This window comes from Gossypium raimondii, chromosome 6 (assembly GCF_025698545.1).
Source record: "Gossypium raimondii isolate GPD5lz chromosome 6, ASM2569854v1, whole genome shotgun sequence".
Lineage (NCBI taxonomy): Eukaryota > Viridiplantae > Streptophyta > Magnoliopsida > Malvales > Malvaceae > Gossypium > Gossypium raimondii.
The window spans coordinates 57,255,999-57,273,561 of NC_068570.1; the positions used below are offsets into that span (position 1 = coordinate 57,255,999).

Below are 17,563 nucleotides of genomic sequence, written 5' to 3' on the forward strand. Positions count from 1 at the left end.
TGAGCTTCTAGCATCTCTCCTCCTACATCCTTAGATTCCCATATCTATGGTTCGGAATTTTCAGCGTTAGTATAATTCCTTGGAAATCTGATGCATCCTTCGACCATGACCATGGAAGTCTGCCTCGATTACATTGGAGACATGGAAGGGTACTTGCAGCATAACCTGACTGCTGGTTTTTAGCAACAACATAAATAAACTTTATTCTTAAATGCAAGTATGGTTCTATATGTATGGGGGCAAAGACCACATACAATTTGATTTATCCAAATGGTAATTTGGGGTTTTCTTTCTAACATCCATTTCAGCACCATTATTTTGCCATTGCAGTGACCAGGGGATGTAAAGTAAATAAACGGAATATGTACATGCATACATGCACACATGATGTAAATAAATGTTATGAAAGCCATATTATGCCTTTGATCAAGTTCACCCCATGAAACTGCTTTAGAGTTTTCCATAATGGGGGCTACAGCCGCAGATGGAACAATAATACCTATCATTTATATGAAAACTGCAGATCAGCACTAAAAAAGAAAAAGAGAAGAGTTTAAGGACAGGTTTTTTTAGTCCAATTGAACTTGTTCTATATCATGTCATTTGTAAAGCAAATTAAAAACCATCTCCAAACGTATAATTCTGCCCCCAGTTCTTCTACTATTTATATTTTTGAAATTTAGTCCAGTTACTTTTAATTTCATGGATTTACCATTCTAATTGTAAATTTTAAGAGTTCAAGTATCATTGGCAACATTGTTAAGTGATTTTGTTAAATTTAAACATGTTTTTTCTATTAAAATTTTAATTTTAGAACACATCGTGGAATATTAAAATGATATAATATTGATAGTTTGAATATGCAACTATAATATTTTGAAGTTTAGAGACCAAATTAGAATGAAAGTTATAATTTGGGGACATCTTATGGAATTAACTCTTTATGGAAAAGAATAGATTACTTAACAAATACAGAGATTGAGAGCATAATTAAACCCTTTTGGTAATCACTCTCTAATTTGGATTTCTAGAGAAGTTAAAATTAACCCTCCTACTTTTCTTATCTAAAAACTCAATCACATCATTAATATTATTAGTATTTTTCGTTAAAATCATCAACTTAGTATGTTGATTAGATTACCTTTGTATAACGTTATATATGATTGACAAAAATAAATATATTAAGTTGATAAGATTTTGATGAAAAATACCAAAAATACTGAGGATTGTACTAGGTTTTTTAATTGAAAAAGTAGGAAGATTGAATTTTTAATTTTTGAAGTACAGGGACTAAATCTTAAATTCTGGATAAGTACAGGGACTAATAGCACATTTTAACCTAAAAGAAAATGTTCTTCGGCTCTAGTTCCTTGAAAGCCTCTTCTTTATTTGGCTTTAGCAACAGCCATCGGCAATTCCCCGCCGCATAAAACGATGAGCACCGCCGCTACCGCCACCACATCCGCACTCACCAACCTCATTTTGAAATCCACCAACAGACAGTCCCTAATCAAGTCTCTCATCTGCCCAACTATCCACTGGACTCCACTTTTAGTAAACACCATCCTTAAACATCTATGGAACCACGGCCCGAAAGCCCTCCAGTTCTTCGACATCCTCCTCCAAAACCACCCCACCTACGTCCACTCCGCTTCCTCCTTCGACCACGCCATCGACGTCGCCGCTCGTCTCCGCGACTACGCCACCGTCTTCACCCTCCTCCACCGTATGCGCTCTCTCCGCCTCCATCCCACTCCCAAAACTTTCGCCATCATCGCCGAAAGGTATGTCGCCGCTGGAAAACCCGATAAAGCACTTAAAATCTTCTTGTCAATGCATCAACATGGTTGTTTTCAGGATTTGCGTTCTTTTAATACAATTCTCGATGTTCTATGTAAAGCTAAACGTGTTGAGAAAGCATGGAACTTTTTTAAAATACTTAGAGGAAGGTTTCAAGCTGATGTTGTTAGTTATAATACAATTGCAAATGGTTGGTGTTTAATTAAGAGAACAAATAAGGCTCTTGATACTTTAAAAGAAATGGTGGAGAAGGGTCTGAGTCCAAATTTGACTAGTTATAACATAATGCTAAAAGGGTATTTTAGAGCTGGTCAAATCGAAGAGGGTTGGAAGTTTTTTCTTGAAATGAAGAAGAGAAGGTGTGAAATCGATGTTGTTACTTATACCACTGTAGTTCATGGTCTTGGTGTTGTCGGCGAGGTTAAAAGGGCTCGAAAAGTTTTCAATGAGATGGTTGATAAAGGCGTATTGCCCTCGGTTGCGACTTACAATGCTTTGATTCAAGTTTTGTGTAAGAAAGACAGTGTAGAGAATGCGGTTTCGGTTTTTGAGGAGATGTTGAGGAAGGGTTATGTGCCGAATTCGATTACTTTTAATGTGGTGATCAGGGGGTTGTGTCATAAAGAACAAATGGAAAAGGCTATGGAATATATGGATATGATGAGGGATAACGATTGTGGACCGAATGTGCAGACTTACAATATTGTGATTCGATATTTTTGTGATGCCGGTGAGATTGGAAAAGGTTTGGAGTTGCTTGAGAAGATGAGTAGTGAGAATTGCTTGCCAAATTTGGATACATACAATATTTTGATAAGTTCAATGTTTGTAAGGAAGAAATCTGATGATATGGTGGTGGCTGGGAAGCTGTTGATTGAGATGGTTGATAGAGGATTTATGCCTCGAAGATTAACTTTCAACCGGATTTTGGATGGACTTTTGTTGACAGGTAATCAAGGTTTTGCAAAGGAGATTTTGAGATTGCAGACCAAATGTAGCCGTCTTCCTCGACAGTTTAAATTGTGAAGCCTATTTCTATCTAAGTTTGGCATATCGATCCTTTGGATTGTTAATGTCATAGTGAAAAAATTCTTGCTGATTTTGTTTCACTTTCAACACCGATTGGAGGACCGTGAACTCGCTGCTCTATCACGTGCATTAGAGCTTTTTAGATAAATTCTTCTGTGGCGCAAAATTCATGGCATCTTTTAACAAAAACCTGTTTCATTTGAAATTTTGAATGCTGTGGGGAGAATATAAGATTGCTTTGAAGCAATATTGCCATTTTTATTAAGGTATGTTCTGGTGACAAATTCATGAAGGTTACAAATCCATTTCTCAACAAGCTTTCGTTCTAGCTCGTTTAGAGATGCTTGAACTGAACATTGATAATGATAAGATTAGTATTTGAACTGTGATGGTTTTTTGTCAGGTTTATGACCAGGTCTAAGTGCCTCGCTCTTGCTTTAGCTTTTACGATGTTTTGCAAGCTTAATAAATTTTTGCCGATTAGAGGTGTTTATTCCATTTATGTGTGAATGTCAGGTACAGGCCTGTGTCCAACACTCTAATTTTTTTTCTGAATTTTTTTTTAGTGACCGTTTATCTTTTGAATATGATTGAGGTTTACTAAAGGTATTATTTTTCAATTTAGCCTTGTGTTGTGTCCATATTGAAAACATTTTCTTGATTTCTTAGGTTGCTGCATCTTCTCTGGTTGCATGCAGCATGGTTAGAAGTTTGAAGGTTGGTCTAGTTATATTACGTTTTGATAACTGTTGTCTGCAAAATATCCTATATATGAATCATACACCACCTTGTTTTTCAGCAGTGTTTCGATTTAGCTACTAACATGTGTTGAAATCTGTTCTTTACATTTTTCCACTGTACAATTTGAATGGAAGGTGTATATTTAGCAGCGGTCAGTCAATAGTGTTGACCGACTATTTACAGACTTGTTAATCAAGGCTGATCTGATTTCTTAAGGCTAAAGTATTGGGATTTTATTTATTCTATTTATTGTGAAGATCGTATTTCCTTGAGTAGTTCAACATAGTTGTATATATATATCCATGTAAATACTTAAGTTAATGGACAAGGAAAAAGAATTCTTATTTTCAACATGGTATCCGTAGAAATTAGGGTTCTATTATAGTTCGTTGTTGGTCATCATGTTCATGCTTTGGAATAAATATATCTTCGATTTTGTTTATCATATTATTGTATTCAATATGCAGGTTAACATGACTGAGAAAGATTACCAAAGAAAAAAGAACCAAGTTCTTATCAAAGATTCATGGTCAGTATGCTCTCTTCCTTTGAGTGTGTTTGTGTAGTGTACCAGAGGTTCAGGTTCACATGTGCTTGTTACATTCTATATAATACCAGGAAATATCAAGACAATGGCCAAACTCATGTCTGTTATTTTCTTTGTGTTTGAGTTAACATGTAATCATTTCTGTTCGTCTTTGTCTTGAAATCTTATCCCCTGAGTTTTGTTCCGATATTTAGGTTGCCTATCGGCTTTTATTGAGGGAAGACAGAAGGGAAACAATGAGAAGCTAAAGATTACACCTAAAATTTGATTAAGGTTAGGATTTAAGCTCATAGCTCTGCATGGATCATTTGATTAACTTGTGAAAACATGCGATCGAAGATGAACTGCAAATTTTAGGATTTAGGCTCATATGCAAGATTGAGAGATGAGATCTTTGCTTGCAGTGTGCTTAAGTCATAGCCTTTGGCCTGATAGTGTGATTAAAGGTTGGATTTAAGTTCATTGCATCTTGAGCTATGGATGATCGTCCATGGTTCATATACAAAGTTTGCATATTACCAGTTATTTAATATGTCAAAAATTTCCTTTTCAATGTCACCATTCTGACCTTGATGCTGAAATTTCATTTTTCCTTTTAACAGGTTTTATCCAATAATAGTGCCATTGTCCGAATAATTCAATCTGTATTTCTCCTATTCTCCAATGAGACCTTGGTTTAATAGCAATGTCAAGGTTTGGGATCTCAAGGTCGAGGCTCTGCGAGGGTTCTCTTTCAAATTTATTTTGGTTTAGTCAGTTATTCAGTTTAGTGCTTGTAATGATGGATTCTATTGGAACTGTTGTGACTTTAAAAAAGATCGGCTTGTGTTCAAGGATGAGTTGAACCATGATCCCAAATTTTGGTTTGATGCCATAGATTGCTGTTTGTGACTTTTCTATTGTTAATGTGATTTTGTTTGTGGATTTGTCTAACTTTTGGAAACTAATTTATTGTCAATCCTAAGAGTAATTTCGAACAAAAGATTTTATCTACTGAAATATAAAAAATTTAAAAATATTAACTTTGTTGATCAGGAAATAATATTTTTTAAATAATAAATATTAATTTTACTCTAGTTTCGCCTTATTTGATAATTTTTTTCTCTAATAACTACAGTAGGAATGATGAAATGATGAAATAACTTGATGACTTTATACAAACCGTAAGTGAAAAAATAATTATGTAATTTTTTTAAAAAAATTTAATAATAATCATAGGTGAGAAATTGTAGTAAATCTTATTAAATTTGTGTTTAACATTTAGATATGTGGTTTTTGTTTTTTTTATTTAAAGATTACATAAAAACATTATAATAATATTAATTATAGTTTAAAAGAAAAAGTATATAAATTTTCTAATTGAGTTGGTACTCGGTTCCGTCCAAAAGGAAGCTGGTTTCACGATGGCAAAAGGAATAGTGTAAGATCTAGGTGGAGCTTTGGATTCTTGAATTTAATAAATAATTGGAGAATTTGCTCCATTTTTACACTGAGTCATGGGGTATTCTAGAAGGAATGTCTCTTCTAATTAAGCGGGGCTACGATAGTGTATTAATTCAGTTTGATTGTCTTGAAACAATTATGAATATCTAGGAGAGTCTTCTGAAGGGTTCCATTAAAATATTTAAGCAGAGAACTGATCATTAGACACATTTCTAGGGAGGATAATCAGGGAACAAATCATTTGGTCAAATTAGTCCAATATAAAACTTATGATAGATGCTTGTTTGAGACCTCCTCGTTGGAGGGGTTAGTTGAGCTTATGTAATTAGTTTATTTATTTTACTTTTTCCCCCCAAAAAATAAAATATTTAAGCAACATATAAAAATTAATGATTTTAAATATAATGAAACAATTTTTATATTCGCTATCTATTAATATTTTAACTAACAATATTTTTAAATATTACAATGTTTAAGCTCATTTCGATTAGATTGAGTTTTGAAAATTAGACTCTGTTTATTTGATTGAAAAATGACTTCTAGAAAATGATTTCTAGACAAATGACTTACTTTTCCGAAAAAATTAATATTTTCGGTGTTTGGATGGATCTGTAAAATATTTTTATTGTTTGATGATTTTTGAAAATATTTCATAAAAGTTGTTTTCAATTAAACAAATATACATTTGAGATTTATTATAAGTAGTGAATTGATTATGAAGTGATATTAAGGTGAAATTATAGTAAATAATGAATCTTCATGATGTTAAGGATTAATTTGTAAACTTTGTGAAATTTATAATTGAAACAAGAGAAGTGATATGCATGAAAATTTGTTATTTGAAATAAGATATTATTATGAATTATTTTATTAAAGTGCTTATATGGTGAAAAATAAATTACATGGCAATAGGGACTAAACTGAAAAATGTACAAACATTTAAGTGTGAAACAATTTAATATGTGAATAAAGAAATTATGATAAAAGTTTAATGAATGTGTTATGAGATGATGAAATATGTATAAAGTATTGTAAAAGTGAAATTATGGAAAATATGGAATTTTATGATGATAATGACCAAATTGTTAAACTTGAGAAAATACATAAAAATTTGATATGTGAAACAAAATATTGAGATAATTTATGTGATTAAAGTGTAACAGAAAGAAAATTGATTTAATATGATTAATTAATTAATATTAAACTTTTACGATAAAAAAGGACTAAATTGAAAAATTATGAAAGTTTATAAGAAAATATTTGATAAATGAAGAATATAGTAGAGAATGTAACATCCTGGTGCTTTGACCCGATGTTCGGGTCAGGTATGAGAGTGAGTGTTAATGTGAACAAAGTCTTATCAATTTAAAAAATATCTTACGGAAAAAATTTAATAAGATATTTTATAGGAATAATGGGGTAATTATATGTTGATTAAAAAATTTTTTATATTGACATTTTAATTTACTTGAAATAAACATCGAAAAAGGCTAAAAATATTTTTGGGAGCCTAAACTTCAAGGTGAAAAGAATTTTTTTTTAAATTATTGTTCAACGATCAACTTCCTTTTGGTTTAATTTTATTTTTTAATTTAATAAAATTTAATTATTTAATAATAATTAAATAAAAAATAAAATAGGATGAACATTCTTTGACAAGTTTTGATCAATTCTTCCTTAGGATTTACTATTATTATACTTACACATGGCACATTTCTTACTATTTGATCTCACAGGATAATGCCACGTCACCATCCCTCCCAATATAGGGGGAGAGTTAGGTGTTGGTTCCTTTTCCATTTCTGTTTTTAGAAAGGATTAGGGTTTTTGATCATTGATTGATTTGTACAAGCATGTGGCTTTTTTAGCTTTAGATTGAGGCAAAGAATCAAAGATGTTGTGCTTCTTATTGTTCTTGTTCTTGCCTGAATCCATTGCTGTAAAAGCAGAAACAGTGTTTACGGAAAGCAATATAGAGAAAGAAAGAACCAATTTGGAAACTTCCTTGAGGTAAATGATTCTCTCTCCCCCCTGAAAACCAATTTGGTAACATACTTTAAATTTGCTCTCGAATTTGTAATAGCTTGATGTTTTTGTATTCAAATTAGTGTTATTGTACCCATAAAAAAACACAAACAAAAATGTCCTTTTGATTTTGATATTCATACTTTGCTTATATGATTAGGTTCCTTAATCCTCATTGCTTTACTGTGCACCGATTTACCTTTCACCATAATGTCATTTGTGTTGGTTAAATTTATTACATTGTTATTGTGTTAATGTAAGATGTAAGGTTCCCTGTTTTAGCTCCTGGAATTGGTATATTAGCTTAGATTTAGTACATTATTACTGTGTTAGCCTGTTGAGTTTTTGGTATGAGCTGAATTTCATAGAGTATTTGAGTAGGAATCTTTGAAAGTTGGTCCAAGCATGGGGTTTAACTTAGTTGTTTATTGTGAGTAGTGAAATTTATGGACCAAAAAGGTAAATAACCCAAGTCTTTGGAATTTGAGGTTTAACTTAGTTGATCTTGTGAGTAGGAATTTTGAAACTTAATGGACCAAAAAAGTAAACAAAACTTGGATTTAACTCGGTTGATTCTCGTGAGTAGGAATGTTGAAACTTAGTGGACCAGAAAAGTAAATAAAACGAGTCTTCGGATTTGGAGTTTAATTTAATAGGTTCCTGTGAGTAAGAATATTGAAATTTAGTGAACCAAAAAATAAATAAAACAAATTTTCAAATTTGGGGTTTAACTTAATTGATTCTGGTTGTTACTTTTAAAATATGATATAAAATCGAAATTCTAGCATATGCTATTAGTAGAAGTATTTACACATGCACATGTATGTAGTGGTGAATGCCTTGTTTGGTAGGGCAACAAATTAGTGTTAAAGTTGTGTTTAGAGTTACTCCATTTGATTTATTAATATGATTATTTGAATACACTCGTATTTCAATTTACGTTAATGCTTTATTTGGGAAGGCAACAATGTATTGTAGCAATTGTGTCTAGGTTTAGTCCATTTGATTTACTAATATGATCATTTGAACACACTAGTATTTCAATTTATATTAATGCCTTATTTGAGAGGGCAACAAAGTATTGTGGCAATTGTGTCTAGGCTTAGCCCATTTAGTTTATTAATATGATTATTTAACACCCTTGTATTTCAATTTATGGTAGTTGTGTCTAGGTTTAGCCCATTTGGTTTATTATTATGATCATTTGAACATGCTCGTATTTTAATTTACGTTAACGTTAAGTCAAGTGACACGTATATTGAACAAATTCTTAGAAATTGTCGGTTATGGATTAAGAAAAATTTAGATACGAAACGTATTTCTCAAATGATTAATATTAAATCGATCGGAAAATTAAGAATATTAAATCGATCGGAAAATTAAGAATAGGATTTTAAAAAATTGAAAGTGGACGAAGTGGTACAATTTTTTTTTCATTTTCCATACACTTGGTCACAAATAAGACAAGTAGTGTTGTTACTATCACCAGAGAATTCCATTGAAATAAATGCACTTTATGGTTATATTTAGTAATAAAAAAGGGTATTTACTTTTATAGTTAACCACGTAATTTGACTTAATTATAATTAAGGACCAAAAATGAAGAAATGGTTAAGAATACTTTAACCGTGCAATTAATATAGGCTATGTTTTTATTCTAATATGGCAATATGCTGACCTATTATTATGACCTGTTAAACATTTTGACGAAGAATACATTTTTTGTTGAGAGAAACTCAGCAACTTGGTAAAAATCCATATGGTGTTTGCTTTATTTTGATACTTTCTATTATACTGCAAGTTGCATTCACCTTTTGTTCCTCCCCTTAATTTTATCCTTTACATTATTTTTCTCTTTTTTTTTCTAATCCCATTTTTGGTGCTTCCTTTAATGGGGGTGGGGGGAGATTTTTTCCTATTTATTTCCATATTTGAAGGGTCTTGGCCATATATTTCTCTTTTTGTGGAAGGGCCTAATATTGTTGACTTTTCGAAATTCTTATTTCTTCAATTATTATATAGATTGATGGTGAGGCTTTTAGCGTATACAAATAGACTAAGATTTTTATCACATTTCTATTGAATTTAATGATTAATTTTACTAATTTGTATAAGCATATCTCTAATGGTACATATATATCTGTTCCTAATCACCCACACAAGGATTAGTCTAATCAGTAAAGAAACTGATATGTTACTCAAATTCAAGCAGATAAGGGTGTATTTAAAATTTTTAAATTTTTTATATATTTGGAAAGTAGCAAAATTTATTAAACACTAATAAAAAATACAATGCTTAAAAAATCAGAACAACATAAAATTTCCTTCTTAGTCAAAATTTAACCTTTTAGGGAGCGCTCTAAGAGTGAATCATGAATGCACCTAAGATTTATATAATTTTATATATGTCAACTCATGATTTTAATATGAAATTTACAACTTTAATTGTGCAAGGGATAGATAAATTTCCTTATTTTTCTCCTATGTCTCTTTTTAATACAAATATCGAATATTTTTTCATGTTACCAAACAAGTCCCAACATTATGCTTAAAATTTCAGTTACACCCCAATTTTGATTCTATATAAACATATTTGTGCTTACCAGAGTCATTCTGAAGACGACAAAAAGATTTCAGGGGTACACACTAGATGTCAAAACCAGTTTGCAACATATGTTTCAACTACGTCTGTGGCTGTTTTTCTTTTCATCTTTGTGCCATCTTTGCACATGCTTCTACTTTGTCAACACTTCTTGATGTCTTTTTTATCATTTAAACGGAAAAACTTGTCTTTGTTCTTCTGCCATTCTTATGTTCTTTGGCTTTCCTTAAAACCCCTTTAATTGTCTCATCATCTCTCTCAACACCATGCCATCAGTTTTTTTTCCCTTCAATTTTTCTCTGTAATTTCAAAGTTTTGTGGATGTCGGTTTTCTCTTTGGTCTGGTTCTGAATTTTGTAGATGGAGCATTTGAAATGGTGAATGTTCCTAGGTTGTTTTAGAGAAAGCTGATCTTTTTTTGTTTCAGAATGGAATATTTTCAAGAGTGTGTGTCACCTTCTTCCTCTTTGTCTTTGTCTTCTACTTCATCTTCTTCCCCTCTCCCGCACCCTTCATCACCTTCATCTTCTTTATCCTTCTCTTCTTCTTTCTCTTCATCTAATCCCCATCCATTGTCAATTGACACTGAATTATGGCTGTTGTCTGAGCAAAGAACCCAGGAGATACTTTGTATCATTCAACCTTCTTTGGTTTCTGAACAAAATCGACAAAATATTATTGCTTACTTTCAGAGGCTAATCAAAGGTTACTATGGAATTGAGGTAAACTTAATTTTCCTTCATATTTTTAGCCCTGGGTGTGTAAAATGGTCTCATTTCTGTGTGTTGGTGTTCCTTGTATAACTGGACAAATTCTAGAAATTGTTGGTTCTTGCTTTGTCAAATGCCTTTTTAGGAGTGAAGACTTTTATGTGAACGTTACACCTAGGGAAATTCAATTCCAAAGTTTTCCACATTGAAGCATAATAAACTAGCCTCTGAAATCGGTGCCTTCATAAAAGATTGCTCTGTCAAATGCCCTTTTAGGAACATCTTTTGGTTTCAATGCTTAATGTTTCTCTTCAAGCTTTTTATTATCTATGTTTTGTTGCTTGATAGGTATGTGTTGTACCCATTTTAATGCTTAGCAGGAATAGAGATGCCAATGGCTGTGAAACCATGTTATGAGTAAATTTTGCTGGTTCTTTTATGCAGTGAGCACTGAGCATGTATATACTCTGCTTGTGAGCATGGATATCAAAGTAGTTTACTTGATACTTTAAAAGGCAGAGAGTATCTGACAAATATTTCTTGTCTCATACAGTTGTAGCCTGACAAGCAACCAAAAGTGAAACCCAAAATCACAGTGATCTTTTAGAAGCATAATAAACTAAGACTTATTTTGTTCAGTCTTTTGAATAAGATTTTACTAGCTTCTTAATGCTAATTAGTGTGTATGTTTTATGGTCTGCCATCTTTTAGTAAGAGAAAGGCAGCTTGCATAGCTTTGGATTCAAGTGCTGGGATCCAATCGTTGTTCTGCCTTGAGGGATTTGATACTGAACCATCTTCTAAGAACTCTTGTATATACACAGGCATCAATGTTTTAAAAAATTGTAGTGTGTCTCAAGATTGTTTTTTGGTTGGACATAGTCATATAGCTATTTGTTTCTTTAACTTTTAACACAATTTGGCATCAGTTCTGGAACCTAATAGGCAGTCCTTTTAGTATCATTCGCGAAGCACATTTGGATTAAAGGTATACACATATGTGCAAGCTTTTTATCAGCCCTGATTAATTTTTAAGTTGCTCCAAAGGCACCATGACCTTGTATGGCTTGAGGTGTAAATAGAAAAGTGCAGATCTAAGTGAAGAAAGGTGCATATTCCTATAAAAATCTAATAAAGACATGGCAAAAGGTAAAGGAAATGCATAACCACTATAGCTTACGGGTGTTAAAGCAGTTGACTCCTGCCACTTGACCGAGCTCAAGTGGTATTGATAAGATTCAAGGTATGAGTTGTAGTAACTTCTATAGGTTCAAAAGAAAATAATCATTGGAGTGGATCAAGGTCAGTTCGTTTCAGTAATTATATACCTTTACATTTTTCATTCCATTGCAGTTCTTTTACTGTCCCACACACTTTTCAGGTGTTCCCATTTGGCTCAGTTCCGTTGAAAACCTTCCTTCCTGATGGAGATATTGATTTGACTGCTCTTAGTCATCAAAATATGGAGGAAAATTTGGCAAGATATATCTGCAGTATCTTACAAGATAACCAGCAGACCTCTGAGGTTCTAGTACAGGATGTTCAATATATTCGTGCACAGGTATAACTGTTTCTGATTGATTGTATTCTTTTTTTTTTTTTTGTGATACCTTGTAATTCAATTAAAGATATAGTTAACTTCCACTTTGTTACTTTGCATCTTTCTTGAATTTGGCACTTATCATTTTTCTTTGCTGTCCAATGGCTGTTTAGTTGCCACCATGATTTATGTTGCTTCAATCTTTCAAGTTTGAAAGATGCCCAGAGGTATGAGAAATTTAAGAATGAGATATGTAGGATTGCTCCTCATAGGTTAGCTAGTTAACGTAAGAGATGACCCCATGCCTTGGATCTAAAACTTGTGTAGTATATTCCATTTATCAGCTTGTTATCGTTTCATGTGTATGAACTAGATAATGGCAGCTGTCATCAAGTACATCTAAAGGATTGTGTTTTTCATCTGATTTGTTTCTTTCCTTAACTTTGCTTTTATTGGACATAGCATCGAATCTGCATCCCAATGCTAATCGATTAAGGTAGCTCCCTTTATAACTTTCTGTCACGTGTAAAAATTTAAAAGACGTTCCTGTAATGTAAATAACGGAAATTAGGGTAGTAAACGACTAGGCGCTTAACTGATATTGAATAAATCCGCATAAGTCATATGCTGTTGGACACTTGGCACCAACTTCTACTTGTGCTATTATGCTGATAGTAAATTTTCAGCTGCATCTTTGTCGTTGTTCCCGTGCAGTTAAATGGTATTTATTGCATATTAGTATTTGTACGTAAGCATCAAATATGGCCTAAAATCATCTTGAGCTCGTTTTGGTTATTTTGGAATTTGATTTCAGGTTAAAATAGTGAAATGCACTGTGAATGACATACCGGTGGACATCTCTTTCAATCAAACGGCTGGTCTATCTGCACTTTGCTTTCTGGAGAAGGTATCATCTAATCCTATCCAACATTGATATGTTTAGAATTTGTTTCCATTCCAAACATTGTAGATGTGGTAATCATAATTTATATAATTCACTTGATGCAAAAGATGATTCAAAAGTATAATTCTAAATGGTACATTGTTTCATTTTCCGGCATTAAATTCTAAGTAGTTTGATGATCTTCGTTTGGCTTGTGGCGTTTTATCCTTTTTGTTTTCCATATCACTACTAACTGACAGAAGTGAATTTTAGCTTTTCCTCTTTTTTCCCCCTTATATTTCATTCATTTCTAAATCCTTTAAGATTTTACCGGATTTAAGAGAAATTAATGTTTCTTTAACAATTATGTTTGTTTGTTTGTTTTCATTTAATAGAAATTAATCTTTGGATTTAGTCTAAAATCTCCCATTTCACCTTTTTCCACACTGTTGCTTAAATTTACTGCTGCAGCTTTGAGGAATCCCCAATCCCATCTCCATCTCTCTCCATGCATTATTTCCTATAGCAATATCAAGGGTGGCAAGTTTAATTGACACATGACTTCTTTTGAACTGTTTGTTTTTCAGGTTGACCAAATAATTGGAAAAGATCATCTTTTCAAACGCAGTATTATTTTGATCAAGGCCTGGTGCTATTACGAGAGCCGGATCCTTGGTGCACACCATGGCTTGATTTCTACATATGCATTAGAAACAATGATTTTATATATCATTAATGTCTTTCATTCATCCTTATTTGGTCCACTAGCGGTAAGTTATTCCCGATTAGCATTTTCCCTTATTGTCTGCAAAAATTTGAACGATGAGATCTTTCTATAATTTGTTTACAGGTCCTTTATAAGTTTTTGGACTACTATAGCACATTTGATTGGGCAAATTACTGCATCAGTTTAACTGGTCCGGTTTTGGTATCTTCCCTTCCAGCAGTTGTGGGTAAGTAGTGCATTATTCTTGGTTCATATAAATCTAATTGGTTCGCTTATCATTTCTGTAATCTTTGCAGCTGAGAGTCCGGAAAATGATGGAGATGAACTTCTGCTTAGTAGGGACTTTTTGAATCATTGCAGAGTAGCATATTCTGGTTCAATGCAACCACTTGAGATTGGGCCCAACGTTTTTCCCGTCAAGTATTTGAACATCATTGATCCTTTGAAAGAAAGCAACAACCTAGGCCGAAGCGTAAGCAAAGGTATTTCCAAAAAGTGAATAGGGTTTTGATAGTTTTGAATTTTTACCAAAATCATTAAGCATGTGTGTTTTTCCCTTTCAGGTAGTTTCCATCGAATTAGATGTGCCCTTTCCTTTGGGGCCCAAAGGCTAAGCGAAATCCTGATGCTACCGGGTGAAAACATGGGTATGGCACTCGAAAAGTTCTTTGTTAATACTTTGGATAGGAACGGGAGAGGACAGAGGCCGGATGTACAAATTCCTGTACATGCCTTTGGTACTGGAAAATCTGAAGTTTGTGATCTTAGTGGAGACTATAACAGTTACTATAACGGACTACTATATAGCCAATGGTATCATAACTATGCATTGAACCTTCCTTACCATCCAACCGCTTTATCATCGTCATCATCTTCTCAGACACATAGATACAGTGCGTGGGATGCCTTACGGCGGCTCGTTAGGTGCAAACGCAACAGTTATTACCGTAAGGGCACGAATGTATTTATCCCAAGACCACCATACTCTCATCCTAGTGCTCTCCAGTTACCAGCTGCTACATATGGTACGACAAAGTCGAGAGGAACGGGCACTTTTTTCCCCGAGATGGTATGTTGTTTTCAAATGAGAGATCTACTTGTTTGCTAATTGATGACATGAACTGAAAAATTAAGATGGTTGAATTTTTTTGCAGAACCATCTGTCTTATAGAAAGATGCAAGCAAACGTCTCTTCTAATCCCGTTCTGGTGCAAAACCCTCTGAAAGAAACTGATCCCACTGGTGACAATGGTGGAAATGGTGACAGTCATGATCTTGACCTTTCGACCGAACAATTCCCTCATCTTCCAACCACCGAAAGGACCATGATAACCCATCAATCTATTCCTCCTGCACCAAAGAATCCACAGGCTAAGAATCCCTCCCAGTGCTTACCGGTTCTCAAATTTGGTAACATTTATGAGTCTTCATCTCCAACGGACACATATTCCCCTCCACCTGTGCTGACAGAATCCAGGTTATGCTTGCCTCCAATTGAAAAGCCAAAGGGCTTCAGTGAGTTCGACAGGTAAAGCATCATAGAAAACTCAAGCCATTCATCAATTTTCATTTTTCCCCTTTGTTAAACTGGTAACCCTGTAGTGCAGGACTATCACAGAACCTTTCCAACTGAAAGATAACAATGATTTCCCTCCTTTAGTAACAATGTGAACCCAGTTTTCAGGGAGACTGCAACTGCAAGTTGATTGAACGAACAATTGACGTATCCGAGCTGTCGGTAGTACCACAGTTTTGTAAGTTAGAGGGACATAACCAAAGATGGGACTTTGTTTTATCATTTAAAAAATCTTTTAGGGTGATTCTAATCAAACAGTTATAAACCCTTCTTATATTTCAATTGCGATATAAATTTAAAGTTTGATTAGCAATTTTGATGGGTGCATGATACTGTGTATGAAGATGAGTTGTGGGTAATGTGGAGCTCCCCATGCATATGCAGTGACGATTACATGCATGATCACATGCATCTTTGGTTATGTGTTTTCATGCTTAAGTGAATTCTCCCACCCCATGTTTGCCATCCATTTTAAACTTTTAATTCGGATCTTAACCTGAATTTAAATATGATTCAATCTAATTTTAGTATAAAAAATCAACCATAACTTGAAATCAAAATAATCTGAACTTTGAAATAATCTAAATTTAGATTGACTTGAAATGATTTTACCAAATAATACAAAATGACTCACTTTGAATGACTATATATCACAAAATGACTCATTTTGAATGGAATTTACAATGAACTCAAAAAGTACATTATTTGAATTTAAAATAATTTAAAATGATTTGAAAACTGTGAAAGCTATTGATATGATCCAAGTACACACTATTAAGGAAATAAATAGCTTGGAATTGTCAATTGTTAGGTCTATTACATTAACAAACAACCCGAACAAAATAATATTTAGTGTAGGTTAGTAGCAAAGTTAACGAGCGTTAAATTTTATCTATGTTCGGGTTATTTAGCAAAAATAAAAATTTAAATATTAAAAGAGATAAAAATTATTAAATATAGAATTAAAATGATTATTTTTACAAAATTGGAAGGCAAAATAATCATTATGTCAATCTTCTATTTTACATTTTCCTTTTCAAAATTAATATTTTATCTCGAATAAAGTTTATGATATTGAATCCAATTTTCATGTAAAATTACTTTGATTTTAAGTAGGGTTAAAAACTAGTTAAAAATAAAATAAAACTAATTCTTTTTAGTAGTACAAATAGTTGCCTTCTACAACATCTAAAGTTTTTGAGGCTAGATAAATTGTGTGGCTCCTTTTCAATTCTTTGTCTAATGACGGCTCTCACACTGAAATCACTTGCATCACACATGATTTCAAATGGAAAGTCTTAATTTGGTGGTTGCACTATAGGAGCGAAAATTAATTTTTGCTTCGAAGTACCAAATGCGCCCTTATATATCTAATCAAACTCAAATCCCTTGCTAAAAAGCGACAGTGATTGTGAAATCTTGGAGAAATCCTTGATAAAACATCTATAAAAACCCACCTTGGCAACTAAAATTTTGCCACATACCTTATTTATTTATTTTAAAAAAATTCATATATAACTTAAAACACATGGCAAAATTTCAACTTTGCTTGTAGAGTTAAAAACTTTCACTGTCGATCTACCAAATAATTATCCACTTTAGTGTATATATATTAAAATAATTTAAAAGGAAAAATAATAATTTTAAAGATGAGCAAAGCGGTAAAAGTACCATAGAGGTTCTTATACTAGGAGTCTGATTGTATTTTGCCGGCTCTACTAAAAAAATTGACAAATTAATTCTTATTTGTTAGATGAAAGAGAGAATCAATCATTCTATTAAAAATTTTATTTATTTCTAATATTAAAAATTGATCATTGTACATCAGCATGAGCTACACATTGCACACCAAATGTAGCTGTTTAATTATTCTGTCAGCCATATTAGTTTTAAACAATAAAATTAGACAATTTTTAACAAAAAGAATCAATTTACTCTAT

At 32.7% G+C, this 17,563-nt stretch overlaps 2 protein-coding genes across 11 annotated transcripts; both read left to right on the plus strand.

Annotated features, from left to right (window-relative positions):
- The first annotated feature begins 1,377 nt into the window (after positions 1 to 1,377).
- Positions 1,378 to 5,050, plus strand: LOC105772562 (pentatricopeptide repeat-containing protein At1g74900, mitochondrial). Of its 7 annotated transcripts, XM_012593890.2 has the most exons (6): positions 1,378 to 3,095; positions 3,233 to 3,345; positions 3,499 to 3,546; positions 4,038 to 4,099; positions 4,312 to 4,390; positions 4,720 to 5,050. In XM_012593890.2, exon 1 carries the CDS (start codon positions 1,435 to 1,437, stop codon positions 2,824 to 2,826), a length of 1,392 nt encoding a protein of 463 aa, XP_012449344.1. In that variant the 5' UTR covers positions 1,378 to 1,434; the 3' UTR covers positions 2,827 to 3,095; positions 3,233 to 3,345; positions 3,499 to 3,546; positions 4,038 to 4,099; positions 4,312 to 4,390; positions 4,720 to 5,050. The 7 variants fall into 7 exon arrangements, with proteins under 7 accessions (XP_012449344.1, XP_012449355.1, XP_012449347.1 ...); XM_012593901.2 differs by lacking the exon at positions 4,312 to 4,390; XM_012593893.2 differs by lacking the exon at positions 3,499 to 3,546.
- A 2,255-nt stretch (positions 5,051 to 7,305) lies between these two features.
- LOC105772560 (hypothetical protein) lies at positions 7,306 to 15,936 on the plus strand. Of its 4 annotated transcripts, XM_052632617.1 has the most exons (10): positions 7,306 to 7,570; positions 10,192 to 10,909; positions 12,279 to 12,458; positions 13,252 to 13,344; positions 13,908 to 14,090; positions 14,171 to 14,273; positions 14,344 to 14,529; positions 14,611 to 15,116; positions 15,202 to 15,575; positions 15,655 to 15,936. In XM_052632617.1, exons 2-10 carry the CDS (start codon positions 10,616 to 10,618, stop codon positions 15,716 to 15,718), a joined length of 1,983 nt encoding a protein of 660 aa, XP_052488577.1. In that variant the 5' UTR covers positions 7,306 to 7,570; positions 10,192 to 10,615; the 3' UTR covers positions 15,719 to 15,936. The 4 variants fall into 4 exon arrangements, with proteins under 4 accessions (XP_052488577.1, XP_012449343.1, XP_052488578.1 ...); XM_012593889.2 differs by lacking the exon at positions 10,192 to 10,909 and having other exon boundaries at positions 7,313 to 7,570; XM_052632618.1 differs by lacking the exon at positions 7,306 to 7,570 and having other exon boundaries at positions 7,608 to 10,909; positions 15,650 to 15,936.
- Positions 15,937 to 17,563: the final 1,627 nt, after the last annotated feature.